The 17,053-nt window shown below is 46.9% G+C and overlaps 6 protein-coding genes across 6 annotated transcripts; 3 read left to right on the top strand and 3 right to left on the bottom strand.

Moving 5' to 3' along the window:
• Positions 1 to 132: 132 nt before the first annotated feature.
• JR316_0005588 (40S ribosomal protein S10-B) lies at positions 133 to 695 on the top strand (the record flags this gene model as incomplete). The annotated part of the gene is made up of 3 exons (XM_047891345.1): positions 133 to 184; positions 246 to 429; positions 479 to 695. The coding sequence occupies 3 exons, from the start codon at positions 133 to 135 to the stop codon at positions 693 to 695; spliced, it is 453 nt and encodes a 150-aa protein (XP_047748694.1).
• A 303-nt stretch (positions 696 to 998) lies between these two features.
• Positions 999 to 2,717, bottom strand: JR316_0005587 (uncharacterized protein; the record flags this gene model as incomplete). Its single annotated transcript, XM_047891344.1, has 1 exon — positions 999 to 2,717. One exon carries the CDS (start codon positions 2,715 to 2,717, stop codon positions 999 to 1,001), a length of 1,719 nt encoding a protein of 572 aa, XP_047748693.1.
• A 1,360-nt stretch (positions 2,718 to 4,077) lies between these two features.
• JR316_0005586 (uncharacterized protein) lies at positions 4,078 to 5,193 on the top strand (the record flags this gene model as incomplete). The annotated part of the gene is made up of 1 exon (XM_047891343.1): positions 4,078 to 5,193. The coding sequence occupies one exon, from the start codon at positions 4,078 to 4,080 to the stop codon at positions 5,191 to 5,193; it is 1,116 nt and encodes a 371-aa protein (XP_047748692.1).
• A 1,257-nt stretch (positions 5,194 to 6,450) lies between these two features.
• JR316_0005585 (Chitin deacetylase) lies at positions 6,451 to 7,965 on the top strand (the record flags this gene model as incomplete). Its single annotated transcript, XM_047891342.1, has 9 exons — positions 6,451 to 6,469; positions 6,857 to 6,976; positions 7,026 to 7,055; positions 7,122 to 7,148; positions 7,212 to 7,259; positions 7,412 to 7,487; positions 7,563 to 7,669; positions 7,759 to 7,768; positions 7,836 to 7,965. The coding sequence occupies 9 exons, from the start codon at positions 6,451 to 6,453 to the stop codon at positions 7,963 to 7,965; spliced, it is 567 nt and encodes a 188-aa protein (XP_047748691.1).
• Positions 7,966 to 8,498: 533 nt separating this feature from the next.
• On the bottom strand, positions 8,499 to 10,923 carry JR316_0005584 (uncharacterized protein; the record flags this gene model as incomplete). The annotated part of the gene is made up of 3 exons (XM_047891341.1): positions 8,499 to 9,655; positions 9,707 to 9,937; positions 10,332 to 10,923. 3 exons carry the CDS (start codon positions 10,921 to 10,923, stop codon positions 8,499 to 8,501), a joined length of 1,980 nt encoding a protein of 659 aa, XP_047748690.1.
• Positions 10,924 to 12,153: 1,230 nt separating this feature from the next.
• JR316_0005583 (uncharacterized protein) lies at positions 12,154 to 13,416 on the bottom strand (the record flags this gene model as incomplete). The annotated part of the gene is made up of 1 exon (XM_047891340.1): positions 12,154 to 13,416. One exon carries the CDS (start codon positions 13,414 to 13,416, stop codon positions 12,154 to 12,156), a length of 1,263 nt encoding a protein of 420 aa, XP_047748689.1.
• Between the last annotated feature and the right edge of the window lie 3,637 nt (positions 13,417 to 17,053).

The following is a 17,053-nucleotide window of genomic DNA, read 5'->3' as shown; positions in this document are numbered from 1 at the left end:
CTTGCGCTTGTATTTGCAGCCGGAATCAAGTGCGAATTTCTTAATCGCAGTATGTCGAAAGCGCTCTTCTCCAAAGGAACGACCTGCTCATTGCGCTCATAGCTTCCGTCTCAATAAATCCATCGGCCCAGCATGATCATTCCCAAAGAGAATAGGCGAATCATCTACGAGAACCTCTTCAAGGGTGCGTTGGGAGTTTAATGGGGTCTGGGTTGGATGTGCTGAAAAAATTGTCTTTATCGCAGAGGGTGTTCTCGTCGCCAAAAAAGATTTCAACGCCCCCAAGCACGAGGAGCTCGATGTTCCCAACCTTCAGGTCATCAAGGCTCTCCAGAGCTTGACCTCCAAGGGCTATGTCAAGACTCAGTTCTCTTGGCAATGGTACTACTACGTCCTCACCCCCGAGGGCGTTGAATTCCTCCGCGAGTGGTACGTTTGAACGACTTAATCCATACACTATCTAACACGTCTATTTTAGGCTCCACCTCCCCGCCGAAATTGTTCCTGCCACACACAAAAAGGCCGTCCGCCCCCCTCGCCCTGCCACCGTCCGCCCTGGTGCTGGTGGAGAGGGTGCCTACCGTGCCCCCCGTGGAGACCGTGATGGATACCGAAGCAAGAAGGAGGAGGGTGCCCCTGGCGAGTTCAGGCCTTCGTTTGCCGGTGGTGTTGGACGTGGTGGCCCCAGGGAGTAAACGTTGGGTACGATCTCTTTATATTATGCCCTTACAACGATTGGAAGTTGTGGGATGAGCATGTCATGTATCATATGCTATGCTGTCACTCTCGCCATGCAGGAATCACTTTTCTTTCTCTCGCTTTCCTCATTGTCTGCCGAATGTCAGCAGAGTAAACAACATCTTTCGATCTCGTTCTCAAGATTACGCTCGTCATTTTGTTCTAGCCAAATATGTCGACTACGTTTCTCAAATGCGATTCCCCTCTTCCGAGCTCCTTTCGGTTTCTCGCATCGATTACTTGATTTGTGAACGAGCTGTTCACATGAGTACTCCAACTAAACTTGAAGTTAAATCTGAGACACACCTTTTGCGACTGCATCTGCTTGACCCACTAACGAATATCGCAGCGTTTGTACTAACCAGTTTATCTAGGATTCCAAGAACTCCAGTATCATGCAAAAGCTCATTTTGCGGTTTTGAGTCGTTTTCAATTGCTTCGGCAAAGTCTGTCAATTTCCATTCATGCAATTCTCCCTGCTTATCGAAAGCTTTCCTTAGAATTTCAATGGCATTCTCATGCAATATGTCAAAATCCCGAAATGTCCCAGACTTTGCCGATATCATTGGTGGACGTGAACCTGCCTTTGTACGTCTGGCAATAGGGTACGGATAGTCAGTTGCGAACCACACAGTGGTAACATTCTCTGACAGAGATGGATCATGAAGGACCCGAACAAGGACGTCGACCAGGGCATGGGCGCAATCTTGGAGAAGGTGAACATCGACGGTTTCCATCCGCCATTGTATGGCGAGATAGGGTCCTGCGGGTGCGTATTGTTTGGCAAGATCGTGCATTTTGGCTGAATATTGTAGAGAGGAGTATGCGTTTTTGTTGATGATGGTGGCGTGCGGTGGGGGTGGCGCGAAGACGGGGTAGCGCATGTCCCAGTTCACGACTAGAACCGGTGGTTCACCCGAGGTTCCTGAAGAAATGGTAGATAACGCGTCTACGATCGAGTCGCCGAGGAATTTATCTCTTCCGTCTTTTTTAGCTGGCTGGGCCGCCGTTATTGGGTAAATGTAAATTGGTCTGGTTTCGAGGCGGAGGTGGTGAAATTTGGTGGAGAAGCATCCTGGTAGGTCGCGTTCCCATGCACCGAAGGTGCTATAGGCATGCACTGCGACGTCGGTGTTGGCGTAGATCGTCTCGTCGCGCAGGCCTGAGGACAGGATTGTCGGTGCGATGGATACGAGCTGGGATTTTAGTGACTCTCTTCGCTTGTTTCTGGCGTAACTCTCCATCCAAGCGTGGAACGATTCCAGCTCGACGTACGATTCCTTTCCCTTGTCGTGAGCGTCATCTACAACTGCGTCCACGCCCGCCCGCCATGCATCGTCCAAATTTATCGACGAAGGCTCATAGTACACGGAGAACGGCCATCTGAAGCACGCGCCGATCTTGCTCTTGCCGACGTTGGGCAACACAAGTGTGCGGTTGAGCCGCCGTGCAAGTTCGGCAAGCTGTGTGATGTGCATCCGCGCTTTGGACTCCTGTTCGGCGATGCGCAGCGGGAGAAGAAAACGGCATGGGCGTGGATGTCCGGAAGAGTCACAGATTGCTGGCTCGTCGCTGGCCAAAGCCTGTGGAGGGCGAGTCTGACCGTCGCCATTTGGTGATCCAACCCCAATGCTGATAGGCGGGCGAGATGGGCGTTCGGGGATGCGTGTGATGACAGGCGGCCAACGCAAACGAGTTTCTCGCAACGTGTCTTTTTGTTGGTCGTGAAAAGGGCCATGGTCTTGCGCGAAGAAATCGTGCATTAGGTCCAGCTTGTCCAACACCGTGCGATCAATCATTGGATACTTCCATGGTTGGCTAGTAGGAAGAGGAGTACTTTGCTGTGTCGTGGAAGGAAAGTCACCTTGGTATGTTTTTGCGTCCTGAAAGTTCTGCGATCCATCCTGATTTAAAATATGGGGTCTTGTATGATCATCTCGCCTAGATAGAAAAGTTGTAATGGTCCTCTCAAAGTGCATATAACCTCGGAAGAGAAATGTTATGCACAACATCAGGCAGAAAAACCGAACCAGCGTAGAACGAGCCCGAATTCGTGTCGCCTGGATGAAACGCCATTTTAGTCTAGAAATCCAGTGCAAATTTCCCGTGTCTCGACAAGCGACATAGCCAATATCTGGAGACCGCCATTCTGCCGACTCTCCCGTTCTGGTGCGGGATCTGAGTACATAGCGAGTTTCTGGATAAGCCCCGGCGCTGGCGGGCATTGTCGATTTGGGTGTAACAAATGTTCGTCATTCTATCAATAGCACTGCTTCCAACTCCGTCTTTTATTATCAATGTTTCTCAGGATCCCCGATCAGCAAGGTTGCCTGCTCAAGCCGCCGCCGCCGCCTTACAACTCGAAGTTTGAAGTACATACTCGCAGGTTTCAATCCCACTGCCAAGCAAACATTTAACAACTATAAAAAGGCGCTTCCGCCTTAGACAACCTGTACACTGTCTTTCATCATTTTTGTAATAAGCCTGACCTGTAAGCGGCTGTCAGGTAAGCGTTCTTTGCATCGTGTGACCCGCTATATTCTACTCCGAACGGTTTTGAAGCGCACTCTGAAGCGTGCAAGCGTGCCTCGTGTTCAACGTGTTGATATTTTCCCTATACAGTTCAAATGCGTTGGAGCATAAACGGACTTACGGCGAGTGCTTGTCGTTACTCGTGATTGAAAGAAGGAACGGCTCGGTTTTAAATTACCTGGGAGCCCGGCAGTGCCTGTGGGGTATATTAGACCGGGTCTTGGAAAAGGTGTGTTCCTCTTTCCCCCTGTTCAGGATTCTGGAGGACTGTGAGTTTCGGTCGCTAATTGCATTTTGGAAGCACCTCTCACAGGTATACAGATGTCTATTCAAGGCAGCTTGCCATGGATATACACTCCAAAGAATAAGCACGGTGCATTTCATCTGTACTGGAACACATTCTTGTCGTACGCGACGAATACGTTGAAAGCAAACCAGTCCAAATTGCAAATCATCTTAAATGAAACCCACCACATCATTCAATGGATATTGTGGAAGCACCATTTCTCCCCCATCGACACCTCAAATGCTCTCGAGTGGCTGACCATCCCGGCATACTGTGTTATTCCCCAAACCGACTTCATCAATCGACTCCCAAATGAACTTTTGACCAAGATATTTTCCCATGTTTTGCATAGCGACAGCAGCAGTCCGAAAGACCGGTTCTGTCGTCAGATAATGAGGCGTATAAGTTCCGGCTCGTCGCCAACTACACCTATTGTGTTAACCCATGTCTGTCAATTCTGGCGCGACACCGTTCACAACACCCCGACGCTGTGGTCAACGATCAAGGTTGTCTGTCCAGTCATGACGGATGTTGAATATGTTTCGTTCCTTCTGGATATGACAGGCGACTGTCCTTTGACACTCGAATTGGAACAGTACATGACGCCTGATCCGGCGTCGCTGCACATCGCGCAACTGTTTGTTTCCAAAGCAAGCAGGTGGAAGAACGTCACATTTACATTATTTGGCTACGTCCAGGAGGCGTTCTCGAGCATGCGACCTGGCGACGTGGGGGCACTGGAATCCTATCGCGTTCGCGTCCATTCATGGGATATGAACCGCTTAGAGACTTTCTTCCAAGTGCTTCATTCGTCACCAGTTTTGCATACCGTGGATTGGGGTAAATCATTGGATGCCTCGATGCCAGAGGACGTCTCATGGTCACGACTCGTAGAAATCACCCTCCATCTTATGGACTTGTCACAGTCCACGATGAGCACACTCTCCAAGTGTGAATCCCTGAAGACTCTGAGGATGCGTCGCATACGAAGGTCGTATGAACCGGTTTCGTCCCCTGTCATATTTTCACACTTGACCCGATTGATTTGCGACCGTCCAGATAACTTTGAAATAATTTTCAACGCTTTTACGCTCCCTATGCTTTCAGAATTGGAGATTACCGACAGGAAAGCGCTCACGTTGGGCGATGCCAAGGCTCTCACCGACTTCATCGATCGCTCGGGCTGCGATGTTACGACTTTTTCGATCGACGGGCGTTCTTTGGAGCTTTTCCCACAGTTGAGGGAACATCTGACCAAAGTCATTACCCTGAATATCCTTTCCAACATCACCAGTGCCAACGATTTTCGGCGTCTGATGAAAGAGCCTGGGGAGATCGATGTCCTTCCAAGTCTGCGGAATCTCATTTTGCATAACTGCTATCTGGAGGACGGCACATTGGCAGATGTCATCTGGTCACGGCGAAAAGAGCTTCTCTCCGTGCAAGTATGCATGGAAGCAGAGAAAGCACCACGGGATTGCTTGACTCTCGGTTGGTTGGAGCAGGATGGTACTTTGGTGTCCATCCACGAGCCGGTTGCGTCTCATTCGACGTTCTATTTCTTAGCGAACAACAAAATCCGTGGGAGCGATATGGTGCCGATGGTATATTTCCCGGACGCCGATGAATTGTGGTGAATATTCCAAAGCGAATATACGAGACGATGAAGCAACTAGTCAAATTTTGTACCCGTGTGTGTATTTCTGCTCATATCCTCTTTTACGTTGAACTCATTTTTTTTCACAGACATGTCAAAAATTGTATATCATACTAACAGCAATGTATCAACCCCCATTTTTGCATACACCTCTATGACAATGACCGCAAAATCTTTCAACGCAATACTATGATCGCAGGTTACGCTAGATTCTCAACTTTTCAACGAAGTCGTCACGTTTTTAATAATTGCGCATTATATGTTTCACAGATAGGATTGTTTCCTAAATATCATACAACGATTGTTCTCGTCGAGATGGCGAAAATCTTCACAATCAACGTTTATATTGATAATAGTCTCTACCATTTCAACACCACGAGATGCTTTCAAATCTATAATTGCATCGCAGCTTGAAGCTCGGGCCCCTGCCGACGTCAAGTCTCGAGAATCAGTGCACTGTGCTGTAAGTCACTCACCTCAGGCTTACGCGTGTTCCGTTCCGTCTTTCACTATCCCTGTGTACAAATTTTCTGACGGCTCGATCAGCGCGATGGCTCGTATGAAACCTGGAAGATACCGTAATAAAAACCCAATGACGTACGGTAGGCACATTTGAATACTATACCAGAACAATGATATATCCTGAAGTTACTGTAGTGGTTTAGTCTGTTCGCGTTCAGGCTAGCGCCTTTATGTCATGTCGGTCGCTACATGCGTAAGACTGAATCCTTGGAACCTGTACTGCACAAACAACGGATAAAATAGAAGCAAATTCCAAGTTTAACACCCAACCCATTGACGGATGGGCAAACAACACACACCTTGGCTGGACGGCATCATGCTTGCTTAAATACACAGACGCCGGGTTATTTGGTACATTCCTTTCCCCTGCTCTTACAAGTCCTAAGTTCTTCCTCCTTACTCCCCTCTCACGTCCACTCCCAACCATTCATTTACATTAAAAAATAGAATATGCTGTTTCGCCCATCCCTTCTTTTTTCTCTCTACCCAGCACTCTTTGTACTCGCCACTCCCTTTCCTGCACCTTCGCCCGACGAGACGGCTCAAAGCGTCAAAGCAAAGTTAATCACAAAATGTACAGTCGCGAACACCGCGGCGCTCACATTTGTGCGTCCCCCTTGCGTTCTCCCACCGTCATTCTATGTTCTTGTTTTACTGATTGTGTTCTGTCGCCTTATTGTGCCATCCTTGGGTTGATATTGTGACGTTAAGGACGATGGGCCATATATATACCTGTGCGTACCATTCCGCACTTTGTTTATATCCCCTATTCGTATTGGGTGGACAATCCCACTTAACCTACCTTTTTGACAGGAACGACGTTGTCGATACGCTCAAAAAAGTGGATGCGAAAGGGACATTTTTCTTCAGTCAGTAAAATTCTTCTGATCCGTTGTTTGCTCCGCTCTACCTCTAAAAATCAACATCCATGACGAACTTGATTTTTTGCCTTTGTGTGGAAATATTTACCTTCGTCCGCTTTATTATTTCTATGACCATACTTTTACTTATGCTCGCACTTCGATACCTCCCGCCGCGGTGGCATAGACGGTAACAACTGTACGTCCATCTTCAATCATTTATTATTGAATTGTCGGTAACACATGTTATATGAAACCCAGACGGATGCATATACGACTCCGCGATGGTCAAACGTGTGCAGTATGCATACGATAATGGGTTCCAGGTCGCATCGCATACTTGGGCGCACAAAGATCTTACGACGCTGAACCACGACCAAAGTGAGCACTATTTCTTGAATAGATTGTCTCTGTCTTTTCGTGATAAAAGGGCTTCGTAGCGCTCTACTTCGTAAAGATGGTGTCGATATCAAAATCATGCTGACCTTATCCCGGGGATGCTGTTTCCCTTCTTATTTTTTTCCAGTTAACTCGGAGATGTCGCGCACTGAAGGTACGCTAGCGCAACAAATTGCATAGTCTTTTGCCGGATTAATATTTCGAATTCAACAATTAGAGGCAATCCGAAAGATCACAGGCGCAACGCCTGCGTACACCCGTCCGCGTACGTCTTAGACTCATCTCTCTTCCTCTGCCTTCCCTTCCTCCTCTGTACTCATGAAGTCCCACATAATACTCGTTTATTTATATTCTACTTCTTATTTTCTACCCTGACTTTTCACCGCACTGCTTACTCAAACCCTATCGAATAACTAGCGTACGGGAACGTGAACGATGATGTATATACCACTGCCGGCGCGCGGGGGCAGACGCTGGTGACGTGGGACTTTGAGTGCGTATCATCTCTGCTTTGCTTTTCTCTCCCTTTTGAATCTGATATATTGTTGTGTAATTTAATTTAATATAGTTCTGGAGATTCTACTGGGTCGACGGTTGAACAGCAGAAGCAGGCGTATGAGAAGCTCGTAAAGAAGCGCCCTAAGAGTGTGTTGTCATTGGAGCATGAAGTCTATGGTGAGCCCTTTTCTTCGTTCTTCGTTTTCACTTTCTCACAGCTATCCTATTCAACGCACTGGTTCTAATTCTAAACCCGCGATGAGTAGAAACGACAGCGTAAGTCACTTCACATTCATGCAATGCGCGTCCTCCGAGAGTCCGACTCCCTCAAATGAAATTTCAGGCATCAAGTTCTGCCTTACGTCATATCTAAGATGCAAGCGGCGGGGTATAGGCTCGTCACTCTGTCGGAATGCCTTGGGACGTCGCCGTATTTAAAGGTCGAAGCTGCTGAAAAGCGCGATGTGAGCTAGCTTCATATCTAATGCCGTATTCTCATTGATCATCGCTTGAACAGGCCAGTTGGAAGTGTTGAAGTTTGATGGCACGAAGGGACTTACCGCGCAAGACATTTTTTCCTAATATTCAGACTTTCTAGCGCATGGGTATTTATTTATTTTGTTTTCATTGCTATAGTACACATTACAATTGCTCTTATTTACAACCCCTAGTATCTAAAAACAAGGAAATATGAACCAAAAGAAGTCTACCGAAGATTCGATAGCAGCAAGCTCCCATAGAATTGACTTTTGCCTCATTCTCTCCTCTTCTCTCCACTTTCCTTCCTTTCACAATTCTCTCATCTCCTCTATAATCTGGCCGATCGACTTGCCGATGGAGGTCGCGTCGCATTCCTTGCCTCAGCGATTCCACAACGATAAATGACGAGTAGAATGCATGCTTCACTTCCTTTTCATTGCTATGGTACATATTACGATTATTATTAACTAAAATATGTGGTATGAACTAACTAGAAAGCATAACCAAAGGATATCCACAGCAGATGTTACGATCCAATCCCAGCCAGGACCTTGAAAACATCGTCCTGCCGTTCCCTGAACGCGCGCAGTTTGGTCATACCCAGACTGAGCGCGTTAATCCGGTTGGCAAACGCTACAGCACGGCCTTCTACACTCCGCCGACCACTCCTTTGCGCCCCATTCCTTTCCCGATCATACCCAACACCTTCCTCCAGCACCATGCGAACTCGTTCTAGCCGTGGTACTGGCACCTCTTCTCCGCGCTGCGCACAACGCATTGCCACTTCGTTGTCCTCCTCCTCCATCTCCCTGGCCAGCCGCCCGATTGTTGAAAGCTCGCTCATAAACGGGCGAAGCGCCACGGGACATTCTTCCATTGTCAGCGGCTTGCCGAGTACGCCTACAATCGCGTTGCCGTCGGGTGTGACCGCGTGGGTTGCGACATCGAGGATAGCGAATGCAACGGAGGCAAAGTAGGCGCGCGTACGGTCACGCCCGAGGAGTTGGCGTAGGGAGGGGTGCTGCTCCAGTGCGTCGGCGAGCGAGGCGTAGAGGGTTTCACGGATAAATTCAATGGCGGGGGAATCTTGGGTTAGTATTGATGGGGTGGAAGACGAAGACGAGGAACGGGAGAATGTCGATGAGGTCGAGGCCGTCGAGTGACCTGATGCGTACGGGCTAAGCAGACCTGGGGATTGTGGGGGTAGGTCGCGCCGGGACTCGATCGATGTCCGTGGAGACTCTGGTGGCGTTGCATCGTACACCGGTGGGGGGACGAACGACGCCTTTCGCGGGCTCGGTGCACCGCCTGCATCCAACGCCGCCTGCAGGTCCGCGGCATATCTATCCTGGAACGACCGCCGCTGACTGATTTCGATGGCGACTGCACGCAAGTCCGCAGCGATGCCGTGGATCGTCGGGGCGTCCTGCTGGAGGAGAGGGGGTAGGCCGCAGATCACCCGTGCGAGGTCGTGCTGTGACTCGGGCGGTAGACTTTGGATACCCGGCACGGCGTCTGCCCAGACGCGCAGGAAGGAAACGAATGCGGGCGGGCAGTTGTCGTACGAAAGCTCCATGGGCTGCGAGGACGAAGGAGAAGTGGCTTTGGGTGATCGAGGGAGCGGTACGGATGGGGGGTTGGTTGTGCATCTCAACGCCGCGAAGTACAAACACAGCGCAGGACCTTCATAAGAAACTGTAAGAGGTGTCTTGAAGGAAATCGAATCGAACGCACCTGTAATCATCAAGTCTCCCTCTGCACTCGCTAACACATCTACATCGAGCAGGCGCTCCGCTTTCGCCTGGCTCAGTGACGACTTGAGGTAGCTGTGGAAGCTGTCCTGGATGTATTCCTCCGACAGCTGCGACGATGTGCGCTGCTGGGTATGTCTGGACATTGCGGCCTTTTCGTGAACACAGAGAAAGATATCATCGTGGGTTTTATAACCGGGATTAATAGCAATGGCTGTGCCTCACGTCATAACGCCATTAAGCGGGAAAAAATGACTACATTTTCAATTTTGGGACTTAGGGGCTATGCATGGCGGTGAAAAACCTACGCGAAGGTCCGATGTGAAGAGGTTGGATGGGTTATGTCGTACGGAAGAAAAGTAAAGTGAATGTCTGTGAGTTTAGTCCATTTCACGAACGTGCATATAAATAAAATGTCTGTCTGAATGTCTCAAAAGCAGTCCAAGAGTCTCTAACAAATTGGTGCGGGAAGGTGCACAGAGCTATAAACCCTCCTCGTAAGGAGAACATTGGGCGTATGGTTCATTTTCACGCACAACGGCCGCGACGGAAGACCTAGAGTATTTCGATAAGCTGCGAGCAATCCAGACGCATCCAAAGCACCGCACCTTTTATCCAATTGCCCCAATTTTGAATTCCAAGCGACTCGGAAGCCTTTCCATTCGGTGCACGTTTGCAGTCGTAGTAGCTGCCCAACGTGGTGCCATGCGATTCACGTTGGGATCGCGGTATCGGTATCGGCGTTCGTGTCGGGACGCGACCGTCATTGGAACTTGAAGCAGGCGTGACCCGCGGCTTATATGATGACAACGCGGTTAGCTCGCGAATGACCCTCTCGACCTCCCGTGCGTCCTCTTCTGGTGCACATAGGGACGACAGCGGGGAACAAGGGCATCGTTTCCGTAAATCCCTGTCTGATGGGACTTTAGACCGTCGACGGCGCGGGCCGATGAATGGCGTTTCGGTCGCGCTGGGGGAATACAACGGGTGCAAGGCGAAGGAGAAGGCAAAGGCGAAATCACAGTTCGTGATAGGTTTGTTCCGGACGCTGTGCCTTCTGCGTTTTTTGATTGCTAATGGTTTACACGGCGTAAGCTTGGGTAATGAAGCGAGTTGGGAGGGTGTTAGGTAGGATACGCGGTGCGGGAGAGGAGGAAGTAGTGTTGAAGCGACGCTTCGAACTTCTCCATGCGACGACATGTTGTATCGAGGTTAGTAGATATAACTGTTCAAGTGCAGCGCGCTCACAAGCATCGTACATCCTATCACACGCTCTCATATATATGTGCCATTGGCATCGGTACAACACACATTGCGTTCGGCGGGAAGTGTAGGCGCTGGAAAGCAGGTAGAGGTGTACTAGCAGGATTATCCTTCCTAAGAGGGAACAAAACCATTTTGTTCTTGGTTGTTTCTACTACGGGGTAGGGCAAGGAGAAATGAGATGGAAAAGGGCAAGAGCGCTAGCGCCCATGGACGGAAAGTGAACCATGACAATTCACGCTCCCCAGGTACACTAAAACTAACCCGATGAACCTCGATAAGGTTAACAGGCACAACCTCGCGGCCAGAGAATTGTCGGTTTGAAAGAGAGTGGGTCGCTGGTGGATCCACTGAAACGGGAAAGGCGGTGCCAGCGTGTACAAGCAGATTCGTGTGATTTCAGCGCCGTTTGAGAGGATGGTAAGTAGGGTAGGTCCGATGAGTTTCAACGCAATTGTAGAAGAAGAGTTTTTCAAAACCCCTGGAGCATAGCATTTGTGTGTGTTTTGGGTGCCCGACCTCCAGACTCCGCCCGCGCACGACCGTGTTTGGTGACCTTTCACTTCTGCCACTGGTATCTGCCAGCTGGACATTTCAAAAGCCTTGGATATATTCCAGAACGTAATTTGGATTTGGGCAGTTGGCTTTAAAACCATAAACAAGCAATGACATTTCATTATTCTAACTCAAGTTGAAACAGGGTTGGGAAGATAGAAAAAAATACGTGAAAGGCCTTATTGGCCAAAGCCTACTGAGCTACAGCGCCAAATCATTGCATACAAAGATAAAGAAGTACAAAGGCTATGGATTGTAGCATATGAATTCATAGAAATCCTAAATTTCTTCATTTTCCGAGTCCTCGAGATACATAATACTTGGAGACGGGCTTCCTTCCCCGTTTATGTTTTTATTGCCATAAATTTGTATATCCTGAAATGCACCGCGAGGCTCCCTTCGTCTGTAGATCCTCAAGGACTCGGTGCTACCGACCATTAACGACATCAAGTTCGGGAAATCCACTGAGTTCTGACCGAACTCATCCACACATTCCGAGATATCTCTAATGCTCCAATGTCGTGTGTAATGGAAGTCACCGAAAATGGATAGGGTGTGTATCGTGCTTGGAAGGCGATATGTTCCACGTCCTATGGTTTTTAATACCGACTATCAACGACAAATGTCAGTCCGTTGTGGGATCACGGTTGAATCAAATGGATTTCTTACCAGATAATGATAATTTTTCACTGATTCAATGTCCAAATTATACATTGATATGTTGTCGGCATGGTTTTCGTCTGGGGTTGTATTGTAGTACGCCGATAATTCAATTGTTAATTCTCTGATGTGTGGAAAATGATCCCAAACGAGTTCGAAAAAGATCTCGCAAAATTCTGCTGGCCACTTTCTCAGTTTGAATACCATCACACTCGCGCTGCTGCCTTCGAGTATCGCCTGGCTCGTCCACAAGCGGGGACCCTCGTAGCTCATCGATTCAGGGAATTCATGGACATCTATATGCCACACTGGACGCCCGTTTATTATAGCCGAGTAATAAAATGGGCCGGAGTATACTGATAGACGTGGACAGAATCTGCTCTCAAGCGCCGGGGCACCTAGCTGATCATTATTGACGGGTCTTTCGAGTGTAATATGTAGATCTGTCAGCGATGGTGTGACCTCCAAAATTTTGTACAGAATATCAGGCGCCCTTGGAAGTCGATGAAGCTGGAGCCACCGAACCTCTTTGCACACACCGAGAATGGCGTTAGCGCTGGTGTTTACGAGTTGCCCTGGTGTCGAAAAGTGCAAGACCTTGGGACGGAGTCGGCCACCCAGCACTACACCGTCCGAGAGGCGAACATTGACGAGATAGAGAAGACGCAGTGCCTCGAGAGTACTGATGCCTTGGGCATCTTGGAAGTCAATATCAACAGACGTTAAAATGAGCTCTGTCAACCCTATATATACAGTGGGAGACAGAGTGACCCGGAAAACAGCCCAGACCCTGCGGTGGTAGTGCTGCCTTGCGTCGGTATCCGGAAACCTACAACCTTCGTATACAAGTCGACGAACAAAAGCGGCCACCCTCATCTTAGGCAACTCTGTGAACCTTTGGATGGCTCCAGAACAAATGTTATCACGTTCTTCTTGAGGTATATTAACCAACGACGGGCGATTTGCTCTAAAGCTGATGGTTTGGAACAAAAAGGGCAAGGCGCATTCATGCATATCTTTGCTCAGTGTGGAGCATGTCTGGAGAGTTTGCAAGTCGCACTCTTTAAAAATTTGGGAGAAAACGTCGAATGGGAAAAGAGGCAGATTGTTGGTTGTGCTGGATGACATTTCTGTAAGGCTATGGCTTTGACTAAGTGTGAATTCGAGAGAGGAAATACGTCTGCTCGCCAGAAGGAAGTAGAATGCCACCCGCATTTTTTAGTAGTGCTTTCTTAAGTGCTACTTGACAAAGAGATATCGATGGAGTAATAGCTTGCGCATTTTCAAATAAGGAAATCATATCTGATTCCATTGTGTGTTCAGCCCAGAAAAGATGTACGAGATAACAAAGACCAAACTTAATCCCGAGGCTTCTCATTACTTCTCCTTTGTTTCCATCCAAAAGATTCCGTGCAGACTGGATTTAACTGACGCATCAGGAAAGGCAACGGAGTAGTATGACTCTGAAGATCACAAATAGACGTCATGCACGCAGATCTGATTCCGACATGTGCTTCTGTCCATTTGATACCCGTCCGATTACTGCTGCGGACGTTCCGTTTTTTTTAGTTAGAGGGGATAAGAAGACTTGTTGATTAAGAATTTATAATTTGGCATTTGTGTGGATGCCTGTGAGTTGACTGTGAGTTGTAAGTTCTGGTGTGTTCGTTCCAATTATGGCATAAAGTTGTAAAGATACTTATACACTATTATTGTGACAGGCTCCAGGTAAACTTGAGGCAATGCCTCTGTAGTCCAATTTCTGCCTTTCTCGAGGCAGCCTCGAGGTAAGGGAGTGGCTGTGTTGCTGGGCTGGAAAATGCTGATGGTCACAGTAAGTAATGGTTATGATGGGGGGACCTCTAAACAAGGCTTTTGAAAATATACACACATTAATGCAAACACAGAAGTTGTGAGTCATCGTGTGAATCAAGAGGTAAATTTTCAAAATTTTCGCGTTGAAACATCGAGGTGGCAGATAACATCCACTCGGATTCTACTTATTCTCCTCTTCTTACTCAAAATGTAAAAAAACTGGAGTATGTATATGTATTCATCATACTTGAGTATATTTTTTGCCCACATACCCACCCCTATATTTGAAGGCAAAAAACTCTCAAAAGAAAGGTGCTTCTATTCTGCCGGGCAGATAACATGGCAGACAACATACCCACTCCACTCCTAAGAGATGGAATCCTCCTACATTGGAAACAGTATATGATATAATTTTCTGTATTCTGAATATTATAGCTACTTTCATATTGATAGGCCTAATGTCAAAATTTACACATACACGGACGTCGGAAATTGAAATTTCAATGGGCGGAGCTTGGATGTGAGTCCGGCAATATGCCAAGATATTCGGCGGGCATATATATAGAACACAACACGTAAAAATTTAGGGGAAGATATAATTTTTTCAGAGTAGATTATAGGGTGATGCTATGGTGTTAGGTTTTGTGAAGTTTTAAGGCCATTTCTTTCTCGACTTTGGCAATATGTCGACGCATCGTTGAAGATCGTGCCACTGTTCAAAATCAGCTCAAAATAGAAACATAGCCGAAATGACTCGCTTACAACAGGTTCAAAGTCCGCCTGTATGTGTATATTTTCATTTTAGGTCTATCGATATGAAAGTAGCTGCAATCTGTGTCATATTTAGTGAGAGTATTTGACAAGCAGTAATAACTTGTAAGTGCGTGCCGTCTCAGTCACGTAGCCACTTCGAGAGGGGTTGCTTTCTCGGAAAATGATTTACATTGAATTGTGTTTGTATGGGTTACGAATATAGTTTATTTAAAGAAGCAAATGAGAGTGTAGTGGCACTCACTGGCAAGGGTTCTACAGACTACCAGCTTGAGTGGCGTTGAAGGATAGTGCTCCGGCCGCAAAAGCATATCGGCAGCTTCGGCATATCAGCAAATTACGGCAATGGGCTCCATTAATGATTAAACAGCCAAATCGGTTATAAATCCCCACGCATTGAATGAAATTGATGGCGCGACAAAACCTAGTAGTTCGATCTTTTCCTAAACGTCAAACGTCTGCTCTCCCCATTGTCAATCCTTGTTCGCTTTTTCAGGAATGGGCCATCTGACTCATGGTTTGTCACAGTCTTAAATGGTCATAAAGAGTAATGATCTCAGGCTATTTCAGATTTGCCGCCAGGTGAGTAGATTTCCAGGCACATACTGTCCCGTCGTTACAGATGATTTGCAGAGGGACAACCACCGGCGACAACGCAATGCTTCAACGCGTTTCATATCTACTCCACCGATGCCATAACATTTCGCTTGCCCTGCTACTTACTAGGCTGTCAACTGGAAGAAGTAAGAGTGCGAACAGGCCCATGGAGGTAAAGTAAATCCACATTCATTCGCATCAACTAAATAGTCAGTAGATTACAATACAATGTAAACCAATACAATAATTTTTTAGTCTTACAAATCCACCCAATTTTTGGGGCCCGGTTTACAATGTCAAGCAATAGTTTTATTAGGTTAGAAAGTGGTCATAATTATTCAATTTAAATTTTTATTCATTTGAGTATAGTAGTAGGGACATGTTATGTGTGTACATTGAAAGCGCATGCAATATCGGACTAGTGTGCGTGCACGGTCAAACAAAATCAGCAGATATCGGAGCTCCAAAATCAAATCAAGCGGAGCCTGAACTCACTTGAAGTCCCGCTGCAAGCAAATCACGTCCACTTTGTTTGCTTTTTTCTAACCACCACAATCCTCTGCCCACGGATATACATGGGGGCAAGGTACGTGTATTCATCTTTGTAAATTAATGTCTCCTCCTCGAACTAACATCATACACATCTTCCTTTAACCAAAACAAGTTAGTAGATTATACTTTTTTGGTGAGTAATAGATAATTCTCACTCGGTGCTCATCAGTACTCACCACATACTAGGACCAACTATCTTGAACACTTGGATGAAGGGTCAGTATTTTAGTCTCTATTTAGTGTGCTTTACACTACTAACATTACTTGTGAAAGGTCCCAAACAACCAGACACTTGGATACAGACTTGAAAGCATGTACATGTAAGTATATGCGCTTTTTATTGGTTTTTGATTCATTTTTTGATGCATATATTTTGGTCCACCATTTCCCGTACCACTTCAGCTGTTCCGAATGCTTGAAGCTGCCTTTTCCCGTGTGTCTTCACCATTCATGCCTACTTTGTGTCATTGAGTGTGGGAATTGTCAACTTCAGGTTCTGTTTTGGTGTTGAGGGTCCGGAGCCGTGCGCGCTAGCATGCGGGTTCAATGTGTCTTATATAGTTGTACTATTTTTATGAATAAAGCGGGTTACGAGTCTTTACGTAAGTAAAGATGAGTTCTTTTATCCCCACAACCCAGCGAGCAAAAATGTCCTCGCCAATTGTCCCCATCAAAATATTATTGATGCGATCAATGTCGTTACCGCTATCGGTATTTTCCTTAAGCGGTCACCGGACCCCCTAAGCAACCCCTTTCCAATTCATTCTACGACTTCTTTTACCATTGGTTACTTTAAAGGTTGTTTTTGATTTGTTTTGATCGCAATGTGAATGTGCGTTTCCATAAAATTAATTATACCCAACAACAATAGTCCTACTCAATTCACTTTTTTGCGTTGTTGTTTAATTTTTAAAACCATGTGGAACCGTCTAGCCAACATGCTTATATATTGTACTAATACTTAGAGATGGAACAAATGCACTCTTTGAACTATGGGTCTGAAAGGTTGGAAATAGAACTGTGCAGGCACACACGTTCCTTGATATCGGTAGCTTCATCAATCAGAGTTCAAATAGAAATAATTACGCATTCTTGGGTTCTGGGCGTTCTGTACTAT

Source organism: Psilocybe cubensis, chromosome 5, assembly GCF_017499595.1.
Source record: "Psilocybe cubensis strain MGC-MH-2018 chromosome 5, whole genome shotgun sequence".
Taxonomy (NCBI): Eukaryota; Fungi; Basidiomycota; class Agaricomycetes; order Agaricales; family Agrocybaceae; genus Psilocybe; species Psilocybe cubensis.
The sequence above is the reverse complement of the archived record's forward strand: the minus strand, read 5'-3'. Positions and strand labels throughout refer to the sequence as shown.